This window comes from Aspergillus melleus, assembly GCF_016097325.1.
Source record: "Aspergillus melleus strain CBS 546.65 chromosome Unknown contig6, whole genome shotgun sequence".
In the NCBI taxonomy this organism is placed as follows: Eukaryota; Fungi; Ascomycota; class Eurotiomycetes; order Eurotiales; family Aspergillaceae; genus Aspergillus; species Aspergillus melleus.
Window position 1 is genome coordinate 1,462,615 of NW_025763375.1, and position 16,119 is coordinate 1,478,733.

Here is a 16,119-nt window from a genome sequence, read left to right on the forward strand (position 1 = left end):
TTTGCAGTTTTCTTTTCTTTGCTGATATCGTGTCCTTGATTTACATCATGTTACATATACCATCTCTTCTATTATGATTACTCCTTTTACCACTACTTCCTCCATTTCCGACTGTTTTGCTCGGCCGTCGTCTCATTGGAGACGACAAGCCAAGCCGATAATTAGACACCAGCCATGTATGCCGAAAATTAGTAATTTAAGAGTTTTAGCAGACAGCAAGCCTTGATCACTATTGTTCTTAGAAACCGAATTCGAGTCCACATCAAAGAAACAGAAATTGCATGTAGTTATGTACGGCCTTCGGAGAGGAAGTGTTAAACCCGAAAGATAAAACAGGTACATGAGAAATCGAGCCAATCGAGCACAGGACTGTGCCCCCAGCCCAAAACTGAAGAGAAAAACATAGGTAAATAAATAAATCGAAGGAGCCATTCAAACGGCCCGACCAAACGCCATCCATCACGACAGAGAAACGAACGACCCTACAAACTCCGCCCACGGCACATATTGAGAGCCTGCGTAAACTCCAACCCATACAGCATACCTCATAGAGCATAACATGACCATTAAAACAAGGGAGCAGATGCCTTCATCCATGATATACAATGTTATATAGCTCCTTCTTCGATGACTGCGTTGGCATCTCTCACGACGAAGATTTCTTCCAATCTAGCTTCGCCGTCACCACCAGGACGGTCATCATTGTGCAAGACAAGCCCTTGTTCATTGGCCAGATGAAGCAGACAAATGAACCCATATGAGGTACTAATGTCCCGCAATGTATCCGGAGCATAGACTTGTTTTAAGGAGTTCATGACATGGGTGAAGCGTAATCGATTGTTCTCTTCGTCAGCAACCTTGTCCTGGGATGTGGGTGTGGGTGTTGGCGTTGCGTCGGGTTGAGAGGGCTCCGGAGGGCTATTGACAGTGCTTTCGTGAGGAGCATCAAAGTGTGTGGCAGCGATTAATCGGTCACCCATACCCTTCCACATCTCCAATTTGAGACGTCGCACGTCGACCTTCTTCGCAACCCGTGCGTAGGCCACATAATCAGGTCTTGCTCTTCGACCACCTTGTGTTACAAGTTGCGACCCAAATCCGCCGGCGCCATTTTGGAGGGCCGAGCCAGGGGTTGACCCGACCATGTTGAGGAGTGCCGCCAGACCTGAAGCGCCGCCCGCCTCCCCAGCTGACGGCCCTGCAGCCCCATCAGCTGGTGGAGATAACATCTCCCTGGCGTCTGCAAACGGTAGATTGTCGTCGTCATCGTCACCCAAATCGATGCCATTCGGGAACGCAAGACCGTCATCATCTGCAAAGAAGTTGGCATCATACGCTCCGGGAGCACCTTCCTCACCAGGCTCTGCGTCGGCTTCGGTTTTATGATTCGCCCAGAATGCCTCGTCCATGTCTCCATTGCCCGAGGTCTGGTCCGGGCGTCTATTGCTGAACTGCCGTGACCCCAACAGTTTCTTAGAGCCCATTCTAGCTTTAGGCTTTAGGAAAAGGCGAAGTAGTTGGCGTGAGTTGAAATGTTTGTCGTCAGGAAGGAGGTTGCGACCTTTGGTTTTCCATTGCGTTTTGGGCAGGGAGATCGTGGAGTTGGAGCTAGCTGGAGTGTAAATCAGTTCAGCCACAGACGGATCTAAAGGCGCACCGAAGTCGATCTCAAAGGGTTCCTTCTCTTTGCGTTGTTTTGGCGCCACATTCGCGGTGTTAGCGGCCGCATGCTCCTTGATTTTTCGGATTTTCCAGTGCTCTGGCCCAGCCCAGTTCTTCTGCAAGGCATTGTCAAAATAACTGAGAATATTCTCGTGATCTCGAGTATCCGGCTGATGAGTAAGAGATATGGCATATGCATCATCGTTGTCGATTTCTTCGCCATCTTGGTTCTCATCACCGTCTCGATCTACCCGATGGACCTTAAGCATTGGCTCAAGTGCGGCTTCACGAGCCCATACTTCTCCACCATCTCCGAAGCCTGCATCCCCAGTGAGGTCGAAGCCAGCCAAAGTCGCATCGTCATCGTCATCGAAACCTACAGCATTATCATCATCGAGCATGATTCCAGATGCGTCATTGACGTTGCGACCTTGCTCCTTTTCATTTCGCCAATCTTCGGGCGCCTTGAGGAAGGGGATGTCCAAGGATCCACTCGGATCTCCAAGGTCAAAATTCTTCAGCGAAGGACAAATGTCTTGCTCCTCAAGTCGCTCTAGGTCGGGGAAGAAATGGCTGGCTAGAGGGCCGATGTCGATGTCCATACTGTCCTCGAACACTTCGCCAGGGGATTGTCTCGAAGGGGAAGGAGAGTCCGGTCGATCGGGGTCTTCTGTATCCTGGCGCGCACTTTCCGTCTCTTTCGGGCTTTCCTCGGTAGCATCGTCGCTGCTATCGAATACTATGCGCCCTTGACCGTCGATTGCCAAATGGTTCAGAAGCAATCCTTTGGCGCCACCTTCATCAAAGTCTGCGGATGCTTTTTTGAATAGTGGATCGACCGAGAATTCAAGCTCAAACTTCTTGAGTTGAAGGGCAGCAAAAGAGGGTGCCAATGTGGCCTCATGGGAGCGTTGCTTTATAGCTTCAGTCAGTGGATCGGATACACATCTGGCTTTGACACAGCACTATACCTTTCGCCGGCTCTTTCTCGTTGTGCCTTCCTCGCCTTCCTCGTCCTCGTCGTCGACCTCCTCCCCCTCCGCACCAGCCTCGCGGGCCTTCTTATCGCGACTATCGGCCAGACCACTGAGAAGTTTTCCAGTTTCTGTAGCAACGCTATCAACTCTGCTCGTATAAATTTTCACGCAGCCGTCCAAGGTGCAGCTGGCCTTTTGGAAATTCACGCCATCGCCTTCTTTCAGGAGGGACATGTCATGAAAGTAGTCGATGAGAGCAAAATTCCACGAATTATTCGCATTAATCTTGTTGTCGGTTGCCATCTTCATCCATTCCTCGAAATTAGCCAGGATTGGGACACGCTTCATCGGGGTCACAGCTCTTCGGCCGTCTGCATCGTTATCTCGTCCTCGATGGCCTGACCCTCGGGGAGTAGCAGGACTCATACTAGATGCGCGGTCATAGTTCGAATACCTGCGCGGGGGCATGGGTGTTTTCACGGCGGCCTTAATCTGATCCATTTGTCGGTCATGGCGCGCTTGACGGGCCTCCATGCGGGCCGCCTTCTCGCCCAAGTCATCGTTGAGAGGAATTCTAATACCATCACATCAGTCTGGACCGTATATAAAAAGCACGACACGCCTTAGACAGATACCTACTTTAACGGCGAGTTCTTGTGGGGGGTTGAAGCGCCGCCGGAGCGGCGATGCTTGGGGTTTGCGACGCGGGGCATTGTGAACGATTTCCCCTAGCAGCAAGGGCTGATTCAACACTCGCTGTATCCCTTCCTCAGCGGTGTAACGAAGATGATTCAACAGGTTTAGCGGAAGAAGATTAGATGGCGGTCAAGAAACCTTCTCATTTGGAGAGGGGTAGGCGAGTTGCGTAAGAACTCAACGATGCGGTTGCGATGCGCCACTTTGCCGACGGTTTTTGTTTCCCTTTGAAGCAGGAAATCAACAAAAACATACGGCGCCGCAGAGTCGCCCACAGCGCAGCCGCTAGTCCCATCTGGTGTCTGTGGTCACGTGATTATATCTGTCCCGATCGGGTTACCACTCAAGCATGTGACACTTGACTCCCGTGACGCAGCACCTACGGAGCACACCGTCCCTCTGCTATTCTTCTTCCTTCCATCTTCAAAATTAACTTGGCTACCATCGCACTTTGGCCAGTATAGGCACTTCATGCCAATTCCCCTAGGCCACGATCTCTCTCTTCAATGGATCACTTGATCGATTATCATTATTCATCGCATCCACGATCTATTCCTATCTGCCGATGAGGCTGTGCACATCGGCCCTCCAATGACCTGACAAGCCACCGTCTCCACTCTCTTGACATCAGTGGCTAGTAGACAGAACGACGACTGACGAGCGTGAGCTCACTACTGAATTGACAACCTTCCCGCATGGCTCGTCACTCTGTCTCCGAGCTTGGTCAATAGATCACTCACCGCACCCGAAATCCATTGACTGCTGCCTGTCAACTGTTTCTATCCCTTGCAGCTTTTCCATTCTGGCCTCCCTGGGCTCCTGTTCTCCGCCAGCGACTCTTTATTACTAGATACCCATGATGTTACCACTGCCGCATCATCCACCATGCCCCGAGTACTGACGCCGAGCTGGGGTCGTCCTGTGCGCGGCCAGAAGCGTCGATATTCTGCGCGGCCATTCTACTGGACTCTCTTGGCGTTCACAAGTTTCGCAGTCTTGAAATGGGGTCTTGGTCGCCTCGAAGGGAGCCTTCCCACGCAGCTCACAACCCGCGGTTGGCAATCGGCTAGTCCCATTACCCATCAGGTTGTCGCACGGAATACTGAACTGGAGGTACGGTCTGACTGTCTTTCTGATCACATTCTTCCCCCTCTTTCCCTGAATTTCTATAAGTCTAGCTCCTATCATATCTTGATGATGCTCACATACTTTATTTGCCTTGACTTGTTTTAGTGCCGTCTCGTTCGTGACGCTAAAGATCAATGCTCCTTTGTCCGCATAAACTGTCCAGATCATGAAGATGGGTTCTTTTCCTATCTTCAGTTCTATTATTGCACCCTCGCAGACGCCAAACCACTTGCCTTCGTCACCCTTATCTTGTGGCTATCTCTACTCTTCAGCACCATTGGAATTGCCGCTAGCGACTTTCTGTGTATTGACTTAAGCACCTTAGCTAGTTTTCTCGGACTGAGCGAAAGCTTGACTGGCGTCACTTTTCTGGCGTTTGGGAACGGAAGCCCCGATGTTTTCTCCACGTTCGCTGCCATGAGGTCCAACAGCGGCAGTTTGGCCATTGGTGAACTACTCGGGGCTGCAAGTTTTATCACATCTGTGGTCGCGGGGTCAATGGCGCTGGTTCGCCCATTTAAGGTCGCACGGAGAAGCTTTGTTCGGGATGTGGGGTATTTCATCGTGGCTGTCAGCTTTAGCATGTTGCTGTTAGCTGACGGTCGCCTTCATGTCTGGGAAGCTGCCACTATGGTTGGTCTGTATTGCTTCTATGTCGGTCTGGTCGTGGTTTGGCACTGGTACATTGTACGGAAACGCCGAGTCTATGAGAGAAATCTAGCGGCGCGGTCACATTTCCATATACCAGACAATCAGGAATTGGAGATCGAGGAAGTCGAAGAGGATGACCCGGGAGTGGCATCCGAGTCAACAAGTCTCCTTCGTGCTGTCGACTTTGATTCTTTGGAAAGGGCCGGTGTGCCTGCCTGGAAGGACGGAGACGAGGATGACGAGACCCGCAACCGCTACCTGGCCGAAATACGAGATAACATGCATGTTATCCGTCCTACTGCACACAGGCGCAACACGTTGAACCCAATAAGACCTAGTCTCGTTGGCGCCTTGGAGTTTCAGTCGGTGCTTTCTTCCTTGCAGCGATCACGGAGCACACACCAAAACGGCCCGATCCACCTGCCAAGATATTCGGATAACCGCGACTATGAAACGCAGGGCCCGTCACACATGCACGACAATATGTCAGTCGCATCCCACCCGAGAGATAACAGATCGTCCGCGACAGATCATCTCTCACCGTACGGTGCGAGTGGACCCGGACGTACTAGGGCTGTGTCTGCTAACGACGCTGCCGGACTGAAACTGGATACCAGCGTGCTTGATCCTTCCATGACACGGCCCCTTGTCACTGTTAGTCGACCCACGGGCGATAGTTCAAGCACACAACCAACGCACCAGGCCGGTCCCCACCCAGATTTAATACTTTCGACGCCAGAGTCAGGGCATCCATCACCAAATCTAAGCCCCGTGGCAAGGGACCGGCCTCATACGCCACCTACTTTACTTGCCCCTTCAAATGCTTTCCAGTCTCCAAACTATCAGACAGAAACACGTCACTCGCAATCCCCCCTTCCGCTGTCCCCGCGAGGAACCTCATTATCGCCCGGTAACTCTGCTCCGACGAGTCCATTTCCTGCCTTCGATATACCAGGCTCTGCACCTCGACCCCCGAGTATACGCTTGCCCGCTGCTTCTAGCCCCACAGAATCGCTTCAGATCCACGACGGTATCGTTGACGATGGACGTCCTCGCCGTCGAGTCCAAGCCAAATGTCGGTCTTGGTGGGCGGCATTGCCCATTCGGACAGTTCTCTCCACGCTTTTCCCCACCCTGGATGGCTGGAAAGCTAAAACATTTTGGGAGCGACTATTGGGAATCGCGGCCGCTCCCAGTGTATTGCTGTTGACCATAACTCTGCCTGTAGTCGAACCTGTACAACCCCAGACGCCGACAGGTCCAGTCACCGTTGTCGTATCTCCAACAGACGATGAGAGTTCTACAGCGCCTCTCGTGAGACTTCCAGATGATAGTCCACTAATTCACGCCATTGATCGAGAAGACACTACCAATGAGGCAACAAACCAGAACAGTAAAACGCAGCCGTCATATGATCGGCGACGGTGGGACTCTGAGCTGCCCGCTGTCCAACAACAGCAAGACACATCGTCCGTCTCTACCAAAGAAAGCTGCCAATGGCTTGTCTGGATACAGCTTTTCACTGGCCCTTTCTTTGTGACTCTAATATCTTGGACGGCCATGGACCCCGAACTCAAACTTCGCAATTTATTGCTACCGTTTCTGTGTTCCCTCCTCTTTTCTCTTGTGTGTCTCACATGCCTTCTCTTGAGCACGCGACGCAGTGGACACTCACATATTCCCAACACATGGCGCCCTTTCCTAGCCTTACTCGGATTCATGGTCGCTATATTCTGGATTGCAACCATAGCTACAGAAGTTGTTAGCCTCCTCAAGACAGTGGGGTTCATTCTGAATATCAGCGATTCTCTCCTCGGGCTGACCGTGTTCGCTGTTGGGAATTCCCTAGGCGATTTGGTTGCCGACATCACTGTTGCACGCCTTGGGTATCCGGTTATGGCGCTCAGTGCCTGCTTCGGTGGGCCAATGTTAAATATCCTTCTAGGAATCGGATTGGGTGGTTTATATATGACCATGAACGCAAGCCCAGACTCGGTCATTGCAACTGGAGGGTCTTACGAGATCGCCATCTCGAATGTTCTCATAATCAGCGGTGCAACGCTGTTGATTACCCTTGTGGGATTGTTGATTGTCATCCCTCTGAATAAGTGGAGGATGGATAGAAAGATTGGCTGGGGTCTGGTTATCTTATGGTGCGTCAGCACCTTGGCTAACGTGATTGCTGAACTTGTAGCTTGAGCTGTTTTTGGATTGTGACGGTTATATCTCTTTCTCATTGCTTTTTATTTTATTTTTCTTTTGCTTATCTTGGCTGGCACCATCGTCAATTTAGCTTTTCTCTATTCTATATCTTTTCCTTCTCTATTTCTTTCTTTTTATTTTCGCTTTTCAATCTGGATCCGAATGCTCGTTATAGAACGTCAGTTTCTGGATATATATATTGCAAGGATTAAGATATATAAGTTAAGGATGGGTAAATGGATTTTGTGTAATTATGGAATGTAACCGCCTCTGGAACAATGTTTGGAAAGATTCTCTCTACATAAAGAGATGGAGACTCTGATACAGGCGAAATACAAAAGAATTGAACTTAAAGATGTGCAGATAAAGAAAAGAATATATATTACGGGCGCAATAAAATTATCTGTTGGCAAGCTACTGTTGTCAACAGTGGGAAGAGCAGTAGATGCTAACCGAAGGACACGATTGTATCTTTTAACCCAGCACCCGACCTGCCGACGAGCTAGAACTCCGGTCGTTTGTCTGAACCTTCTTTAGTCCCTTGCCTGCCTGAATGGAAGCTAGCAAGGCACCGCGATCACCTGGGCCCGCGGAAGCGGAGGGAGGAGCTGGTGGGGGAGGGATTCCCGCTGGCGGAGGAGGTGGGGGAGCTGGCGGAGCTCCCGGAGGGGGCGGGGGAGGGGGCGCCCCAAAGTCACCTGGCGGAGCAGGAGCGGGTGGTGGCGGAGGCGGAGGCGGCGGGGCAGGGGCAGCAGGGGCGGAAAGTGTATCGATTTCCGGTTCAGGCACCGCTGGGGTATCCTGCACAGGGGTGGACGATTTGGAAGGGGACTTATCATCCATGGCAGAGAGAGGTCGCGGAGGTGCCATAGTACCGAACAGGATACTAGCAAGTTGCTTTGCGCTACCGCCGCCTGCCCGTTCATCCTCATCGTCAGAGGAGTCGAATTCCGAGCCTGCCGCGGACCAATCATCATCATCTTCTGGACGCGCACGAGACTTGCGTTCCAATGGACCTGGTGCGGTGAATGCTGGCTTGGCAGTCTCTTGCTGCTGGGTCAGACGGTGGAACGGGTTGGTAGACGGAGCGTCAGCTTTAGGAGAGGTGATAGCGGCCTGGCCGTCGCCGGACTGGTTGATCTTCTTGAAATAAGGGTTCTTCGATTCAGCGTCCGCGTTCAGGGCTGCGCGACTGCTGGATGGAGAGCTAACAGGACTGGGAACGTCCTGGGTTGTTGGCTCATTAATAACCGGGGGAGAGGGAGCGTTCGCCGTGTTGAGAACTTGACTCTGCGTCGGTGTGCTATCCTGTGGCGTAACATTGGCCGGACCCTCGTCGTCGGAAGAACTTTGCTCTTCCATAGCTTCCAACTCCAATTGAAGTTGTCGCTCTCGCTCTCTAGCCATTTCAAGTTCAGCTTGGTGGGCCGCAAGCTTAGCTTCCTGCTCTTTTGCCTGTCGACTGGCCTCCTCTTTTCGACGTTTTTCTTCCTGCTTTTTGATTTTGCCCTGTTCGACCTGTTCTTGAAGTGCACGTAGGCGGGCCTCCTGTGCCTGCTTTTCTCTTTCGTACTCCTCTTCTCGTTGTTTGGCTTCGATTCTAGACGTGGAATGTAGTGTAAGTACGTAATCGAGCCGAGGAGCAGACATGGCAAGAATGGGGATAGAAAGAATTCTGTTACTTACTCGAGTTGCTTCCTCTCGTCCTCTTGCGCCTGTTGTTCCTCCCTGAGAGCCTGTTCCTGGGCGGTTTGATCCGGTTTGGTCACCTCTTCCGCTGCTTTCTTCGCGTCAGCCTGGCCCGCACTGTCGGTGCGGACTCTCCGCGAAGGCGGCGCCGGGGGAGGCTTCTTGCCAGCTGGTTTGGCGGATTGCGACGCTGGGCCCTGCTGCTCGTCGGCCAGGCGACGCTGCCGTTCCTGCTCTCGCTTCGCATCCTCTTCTTCAGCTCGTCGCAGCCGTTCTTCGCGTTCCTTCTTTTCCCGTTCTTGACGCTGAAGAAGGGTCTCTGCCGAATCATTGCTGTGAGGTTTCAGACCAGCAGCCGCCATACGTTCGGCAATGCGCTTTTGCGCGCGTTCTCTGGCTGCGGCCACTCGGTCCTCATGTGTAGACCCGGGCAACGATGCTGGAGAGCTGGTTGACGGCGGAGGGGAAGGGCGAACGGCTTCAGCGCTACCCCTGGGCGACTCATACTGAGACGATTGTTCCTGGGGTTGGAATGATCTCGATGTTCTGCAGATTGTTGTCAGTATCTATCATACGTAGGAGGGAAGAAAGGGCACGGGCAGGGCTCGACAATCAACTTACTCTTCCTTGCGGACAGATGCAGTCCGGCTGCCACGCTTCAAGTCATAGATGAAGTCACGGATGATATCCTCCACGCCTAGCGCATCTTCCCATCGGCGCCGTTCATGCTCGCGAGTGGAGTTTTCCCCTTCATCTTTGAGGCTGTCCTCAAGGCCGCGAGCGAAGTCTTTGACGCTGTCCTCCACATCACGTGTCATAGCATCGTTCTTCTCTCTGGCTGCCTTGATGCTTGCACTTTCAGCTTCAAGACGCCGAGAAGCAGCTCCATCATCGTCTTGCGAGGCAGGTGGCGGTCTTCCAGCAAGCTCGGCAGCGCGAGCCTGCATCCTAGCACGAGCGCGGGCTTTAATGCGGTCGGCCTCCGTCACCGTGCCACCGGGGCCAGTACCAACGATGTTCGATGCACTGCTAGGGTGCGCCTTCGCATCCTTCAAGCGGAACAGCTCCAGTTTGGCCTCGGCAATCTCCCGCTCAATCCGACGGACCTCGGAAGCAATCTGAGGAACTTGGTCCTCAAAAGACTGTAGTTGGCGTCGCAAGGTTCGTCGTTCGGCTCCATTGTCGAGGTTCCGGAGTGAGGCATTTGGGTGAGTGTCAATGTCGTCCTGGACGCGTCGAGTTCTGTCCATCAAGCTCTCCGCTTCGCGACGATCCCTACGGTCCATAGCATCGTCTTCTTCGGCACGGTTTTCATCCTGGAAATCCACCGCGTCAAGCATGATTTGAGTCTCACGAATCTTTTTCTTCAATTGCTCAGAAGACAGTTCTTCCTCCGATGCTTGAGACGAGGCGGCGGGTGATGGAGTGCGAGCGTTGTTTCCGACTCGGCGGCGAGCACTAGACCGGTAGCCAGAAGCAGCTTCGTCGTTGTTTTTGAAAAGCGTAGCATCTTTGCGACCAAAGCCAGGCGACGACGTGCCGCCACGGAAAGAGTGCTCTTTGAGATAGCTTACACCAGTCTTCTGGGGCTGCAAAAATGCGCCCGAAGCTTTACGGGACTCGGCATCTTGCGAAAGCATGGATTTGACCGTTCCGATGGAGTCATTCAGATTCCTTGTCGAGGGAGGGACAAGTTCCGGCGGTAGGCGATTTGGTACCGGGTATCCGTTGAGCTTCCGATAAATCAAGTGCATGCCAACGGCGAACTCATCCATGTTCAGTCGACCCCTGTTGTGCGGGTCCGCCAATGTCCAAATTCGCTCCAAATCCTGGCGATCCAAGCCACTCTGGCCCATAATTTCAATGGCAGTGTCACCGCCAATGAATCCCTTGTGGAACCCATCCCACGCTCGGAACAGGTCGTCGTAAATTTTTTTCTCCTCCTTCGTGATTGCCCACGGGATATGGGCATTTCCCGAGAGTCCGACTGCAGAGAATCCGCCTTCGCGGCCTGGTTGGGGCATGAGTTGCTGTTTGAGAGCTTCAATGTTGGGCAGGCCAGACGCTGGTGCATTCACAAATCCCCATTGGCCAGGGACACCAGTAGGCTGCGCGACCAGGCCCGGTACGCCGCCGGTTTGTGCGGGGCTTAGTCCGGATGCGAAACCCGTAGGCATCGGCGGCATCGGCGGGCGAGGCCCAGAATAGCCAGTCGCTTGTGGATTGGCCATTAGCCCCGTGGGTTGCGGCTGGAGGTTCTGCGACTGAGCCTGCGCGGGGAATCCAGTCGCTTGGGGCGTGAGGCCTGAATTTTGGCCAGAGAAGGCCTGGTTCGACAGGAAATTATTCGCCTGGGGGAATCCCGTAGGCTGAGCCGTGAGTTGCGTCAGGAGGTGCGAATTCGTTGGCTGCTGTGGCTGCGGTTGCTGAGGAGCTGGAGGAGCCGATTTGTTCTCAAGCAGTGGCGCCTCGAAATTTGGTGCATTCGTCCGGGAGACGGGCGGCTCCGGTTGCGTATCGGGAACAGTGAACGAGATGATATCCACCATACTAGACACTTCGTTTTTGATTTTCTCCGGGAGAGCGTCGGGCAGTTCTCTGCCTGTAATTCGCAAGTTGCACAGATACATAGCCAGTGCAAACTCCGGGAAGAACAGCTGGCCTGACTTAGTAGAGTCTGACAAGACCCTGGGACCGTCAGCATCGAGGGGGCAAAGTAACCATCTTCTCCCCAGGTACTCACCATATCTTCGACAGGTCCCCGCCCGCGAGCCTTGACCGCAGGAGCAGTTCCTTGGCCTTATCGCCTATAGTGTGTTGAGATGTCAGGACACTCTGCTTGACCGACCAAGCCGGGAAGGGAGGAATCCTACTAACCACTCATTGTCTGGTTATCTCCAACGGCCGACTTAAACAGTTGCTCGAACTTAGCTTGGTCTTGGGCGGTGATGAACGATAGGCGGATGTTGGGAATCTTGTTGCCCGAGGATTTAGGGGGCGGCGGGGGAGCCGCGCCGTTCCCATCTCGAAATGAGTCGGCTATCGCTGAAGACGTCTGAAAGCCCGGACGGAGAGGGAGACCGGTGTTTGACGGCGCCTGGAACTGGGGAGCTTGAGGCTGGCCAGGGTAGCCCGTGAATTGGGGTTGCTGCGGAATCGGTGGTTGCAAGCCCGGCTGGTGTGATTGCTGGGCAGCGGCGCCAGGGAAGCCGGTGAATTGCGGTTGCAGCTGTCCCGCGGGGAAACCGGTTGGTTGAGGTTGTAGCTGCGAGCCAGGCATTTGAGATCCATAGCCAGTAGGCTGAGGAGCAAATCCCGGCTGTTGTTGGCCGGTCGGAAATGGCGAGTATTGCTGCTGCTGATGCTGCTGCATGAAAGGTGGCTGCTGTCCCGGGCGAGCGCTGTTGGCGCCGCCGAGGAAGGAATTTGACGAGGAATACATTACCACAATGGCACTGGCATTAAGCAGAAATGCTAGGTCCAGGCATTGACAAAGAGAGAACAGAAGGAGAAGCCAGGCGACCGGAAGCAAATGGGAAAAGGAGAGGAGAGGCTGCCTTGGGGTTCAGGAGGGAGGATGACGGCAGACGCCAGGCACGCGGAGCCACGCTAAACCCTCCCGGTCAGCTGCTGAGTCAGCGTCTCCAGGGACCTCAAGCTTGTCTCGACATTCTACCTGCTACGGTTGGATATTCGGTTGCTTTGCTTCTCGAAAGGATCATTGTACAATTATCCTCAGGAAATATTCCCGACATTACATGACTGCAACCCGCTTGGGATTCCAGGAGTCCCAGGTGAATACATACAAAAGCAAATTAAAGCCACCTCGAGATTGAGAGAAAGAATAACGAGAACGAAGAACGAGTAAGAACGAGCCAGCTCATATCCATATTTAGAACGAGGTGAAGGGGGTATGGAATTTTAAAGGAATCAGAAAGGAAAAAGACGCATGGCCAGCCGCGCCCAATGCTGCAGGCAAGAAGACACTGCCTAAATTCCGTCCGCAGCCCCGTTCTGCTGCTGCTGAGTTGCTCCCACCATCTTCCGTAGTTCGTACTCCTTGGTAAACTCGCGAGAAAGAATCCCCAAGTCCCGAACCAGCTCGTGACAGGCGGCCACTACGGCCTCCTTGGGAGCGATTTCACCGTCGGTTTGGACGCGCAGTTCAAATTTGGGAACTAAAGGGTGGGGAACCTGTAGCTCACTGGTTATTTACAATGCACCGCGGATTTAGGACACTCGCACGCGCGGTATAACGCACCTTGTAGGCCGCAAAGAGAACGTGAGCGCTCTGCAACAGACGAGCGCGGATCAGATTACCCAGGGTGTGGTCTTCTTTATTGAAGGTGAAGATGGCTGAGGATGGAATACCTGCGAAAACAGTTTAGTAGAAGTGACGATCGAAATTCAGGAGTAGAATAGAGACGTACGGGTATCAATTTCCATCTCCACTTTGCTTTCGCCATTGGCGAGCACAAAGGACTCGTAGCTATAGTCGGGGACGAATCAGCACTGTGCGATATCCTGTCATACCCACGAACGTGTTGAAGGAACTGAGAGAGATCTGAAGAGAAACAAAAGATCATAGAGCTAGAACAGCGCAGACCTGGGCTGCTGGTCATGCGACACCCTGACAGTAGACTGGCAACCATAACGAGTAGTGCCGCTGGTGATTCGCAAGCGTGCGAAGGCCGTCTCCGGAGGGAGAAGCGGCTCTTTACGTGGACTCATATTGGAGGGCTCAGAAGTATCGACAGGGGAGAAGAACACGAGTAGAACACGTCAATCCACTGAGTGAAGGGGAGGAGTGGACGGTAGTAGTCAGGAAAAAGAGGAAAGAGAGTGAGAGGTGCGGGGATAATGATGGAATTGTTCCAACAGTAATATCAGGGTCTGCTGTTCCCGGTGCCCTCTCTTTCCCTTTCGGGCAACCTCCCCCAACCCGCTGCTTTGTATTCATCTCCAGGCCCTGGGAGAGAAAGAGAGGCAATAGACAGAGAACTGGGGAGATGGAAAGGAAGAAGGATGAATGACAGTAAAAACAAAACATGACTGATGCCACAAAGAGAGCAAAGAAACAGATGAAAAGGGCGTCACTGATCTTACCGGTCTGGTGCGTTCATGGTGTTCTTAGTTAGTTAATTGATATCCAAGAGGCCTAAGACAATATATATGTAGCGTAGAATCTGATCACTGAGGTTCTCAAGACAGTGCGAGTTTTTAAGTACTTGCAGACTGTTCTCTTTAACTGGATTGTTCCTTTGTGTGAGAAAGGCTCAGACTTAATCCAACAGGATTACCGGAAAGAATAAGGAATAATGCCCCAGAGAAAAGAAGGAGGGATAAGTAATAGTCACAATCTATACATCCAAAAATGATAGGCAACAACGTGAATGTGGCACGTCTAGACTGGTATAACGAAGGGAGGTAAGGTTGACGGCGAGGTTCTTTGATGCCGGGCGATATCTATGGATGGATTCTTGCCGCATCCCGTGACCCCCACGTGATTCACCCCCATCGTCATAGTCCATCCCCACCATTAACTACTACTACTATCACCATCACTACCACATTCACTAACTACCGTTAGAATCGCGTATTGACTACCTTAGTTCATTCAACAGACTTAACCAGAAACATGCCTCCATCAGTAACTGCATTTACACCTGCACCAGCATCTTCATCATCTTTCAAACCCTCCTGGCAGTCTACCTATCCTTGGATCGGGACCCCGCTTATAGCGTCGGCTCCTATGCTGAACATTGCCATGCCTTCGCTCGCCGTGTCGGTCTCGTCCGCCGGGGGCATAGGGTTTCTTGCTGGAGGATACGACGTCTCCAACTTAGAACGCAACCTCCAGGAGGCGGTTTATCTCGTAGAACGGACAGACACATCGATCCGATCAGTCTTTCATAACACCGGTACTCTACCCATCGGGGTCGGTTTTCTCACGTGGGGCGCGGACCTCGAGTCGTCGGTTGCCTCCATCAAGCGATATAGGCCGTGCGCCGTGTGGCTCTTCGGCCCTCAGACCCATCCTGATGACTTGATTCCGTGGGTGAACCGGGTGCGCGCCGCCACCTACGGAGGGACCAAGATCTGGATTCAGGTTGGCACGGTCGCGGAAGCGGTGGCTGCGGCAGAGACCCTCTGTCCGGATGTATTGATCGTCCAGGGCTCGGACGCTGGTGGTCACGGTCTGGCCCACTCGGCTTCCGTCATCACATTAGTCCCCGAGGTATGCGATGCCCTCAAAGAACGCGGGAAGAGTGCGATCGCCGTGGTAGCGGCGGGTGGGATCATCGACGGGCGAGGGATTGCCGCCTCTTTGGCTTTGGGATCCACCGGGGTCGTCATGGGCACGCGCTTCTTGGCCTCGGCGGAAGCGAACATCGCCCGTGGCTACCAGTACGAGATCCTACGAGCGTCCGATGGGGGTGTCAGCACCGTCCGTTCTACGGTGTACGATCGGGTGAGAGGGATCAAGGGCTGGCCGAGCCGATACGATGGACGCGGCGTAATCAATCGAAGCTACACGGATGCTACGGAATGTGGCATGGATGACGAAGAGAACCGCAGGTTGTATACAAGAGAGTTGGAGAAGGGAAATTCGGGATGGGGCCCCGGGGGGCGGTTGACCACCTACGCTGGCAGTGGAGTTGGTCTCGTAAAAGTGACAATGCCCGCGGCAAAGATCCTGAATCAAGTACGGCTGGAGGCAAGGGACGCAGTTCAACGGCTTGCAGGATCATGACCCCGATCCGACCCCGATCCGACCCCAGCAGGATGGAAAGCGATGAATTCAGAGCACGTAAGTTCAATGAATGGAGAGGTTCCTGGTGGCCTCACGAGGCTTGTTCGTATATTATACTTTATCATATACCTACCCAATACAACATGATAATAGTTAGAAGGACACAATATACAACCGCTGAGCTCTGAAATCTGATAATGGACGAATGAAGGGCTGGGGGGAGACAAGAAGGGGGCAAGGAAACAAAAGGAAAATAAATAAAACGCCAGCCTTGCACAACTCCATGCCTTTGCTCAAGTCGGACGGGTCAACGGGTAAAAACATTCATGATGCAATACAAATCTTCAGATGCCAAACTGA

At 52.9% G+C, this 16,119-nt stretch overlaps 5 protein-coding genes across 5 annotated transcripts; 2 read left to right on the forward strand and 3 right to left on the reverse strand.

Moving 5' to 3' along the window:
* Positions 1 to 260: 260 nt before the first annotated feature.
* Positions 261 to 3,640, reverse strand: LDX57_010206 (condensin subunit BRN1). The gene is made up of 3 exons (XM_046091956.1): positions 3,279 to 3,640; positions 2,634 to 3,213; positions 261 to 2,576 (listed from the first exon to the last, which is right to left on the reverse strand). The coding sequence occupies exons 1-3, from the start codon at positions 3,350 to 3,352 to the stop codon at positions 609 to 611; spliced, it is 2,622 nt and encodes an 873-aa protein (XP_045947933.1). The 5' UTR covers positions 3,353 to 3,640; the 3' UTR covers positions 261 to 608.
* A 24-nt stretch (positions 3,641 to 3,664) lies between these two features.
* On the forward strand, positions 3,665 to 7,581 carry LDX57_010207 (sodium/calcium exchanger protein). The gene is made up of 2 exons (XM_046091957.1): positions 3,665 to 4,448; positions 4,569 to 7,581. The coding sequence occupies exons 1-2, from the start codon at positions 4,221 to 4,223 to the stop codon at positions 7,311 to 7,313; spliced, it is 2,973 nt and encodes a 990-aa protein (XP_045947934.1). The 5' UTR covers positions 3,665 to 4,220; the 3' UTR covers positions 7,314 to 7,581.
* Positions 7,582 to 7,790: 209 nt separating this feature from the next.
* pan1 (actin cytoskeleton-regulatory complex protein PAN1) lies at positions 7,791 to 12,447 on the reverse strand (the record flags this gene model as incomplete). The annotated part of the gene is made up of 5 exons (XM_046091958.1): positions 7,791 to 8,916; positions 9,003 to 9,551; positions 9,627 to 11,693; positions 11,749 to 11,812; positions 11,883 to 12,447. The coding sequence occupies 5 exons, from the start codon at positions 12,445 to 12,447 to the stop codon at positions 7,791 to 7,793; spliced, it is 4,371 nt and encodes a 1,456-aa protein (XP_045947935.1).
* A 548-nt stretch (positions 12,448 to 12,995) lies between these two features.
* RPB11 (DNA-directed RNA polymerase II core subunit RPB11) lies at positions 12,996 to 14,128 on the reverse strand (the record flags this gene model as incomplete). The annotated part of the gene is made up of 4 exons (XM_046091959.1): positions 12,996 to 13,199; positions 13,267 to 13,376; positions 13,436 to 13,494; positions 14,112 to 14,128. The coding sequence occupies 4 exons, from the start codon at positions 14,126 to 14,128 to the stop codon at positions 12,996 to 12,998; spliced, it is 390 nt and encodes a 129-aa protein (XP_045947936.1).
* Positions 14,129 to 14,643: 515 nt separating this feature from the next.
* On the forward strand, positions 14,644 to 15,759 carry LDX57_010210 (nitronate monooxygenase; the record flags this gene model as incomplete). The annotated part of the gene is made up of 1 exon (XM_046091960.1): positions 14,644 to 15,759. One exon carries the CDS (start codon positions 14,644 to 14,646, stop codon positions 15,757 to 15,759), a length of 1,116 nt encoding a protein of 371 aa, XP_045947937.1.
* Positions 15,760 to 16,119: the final 360 nt, after the last annotated feature.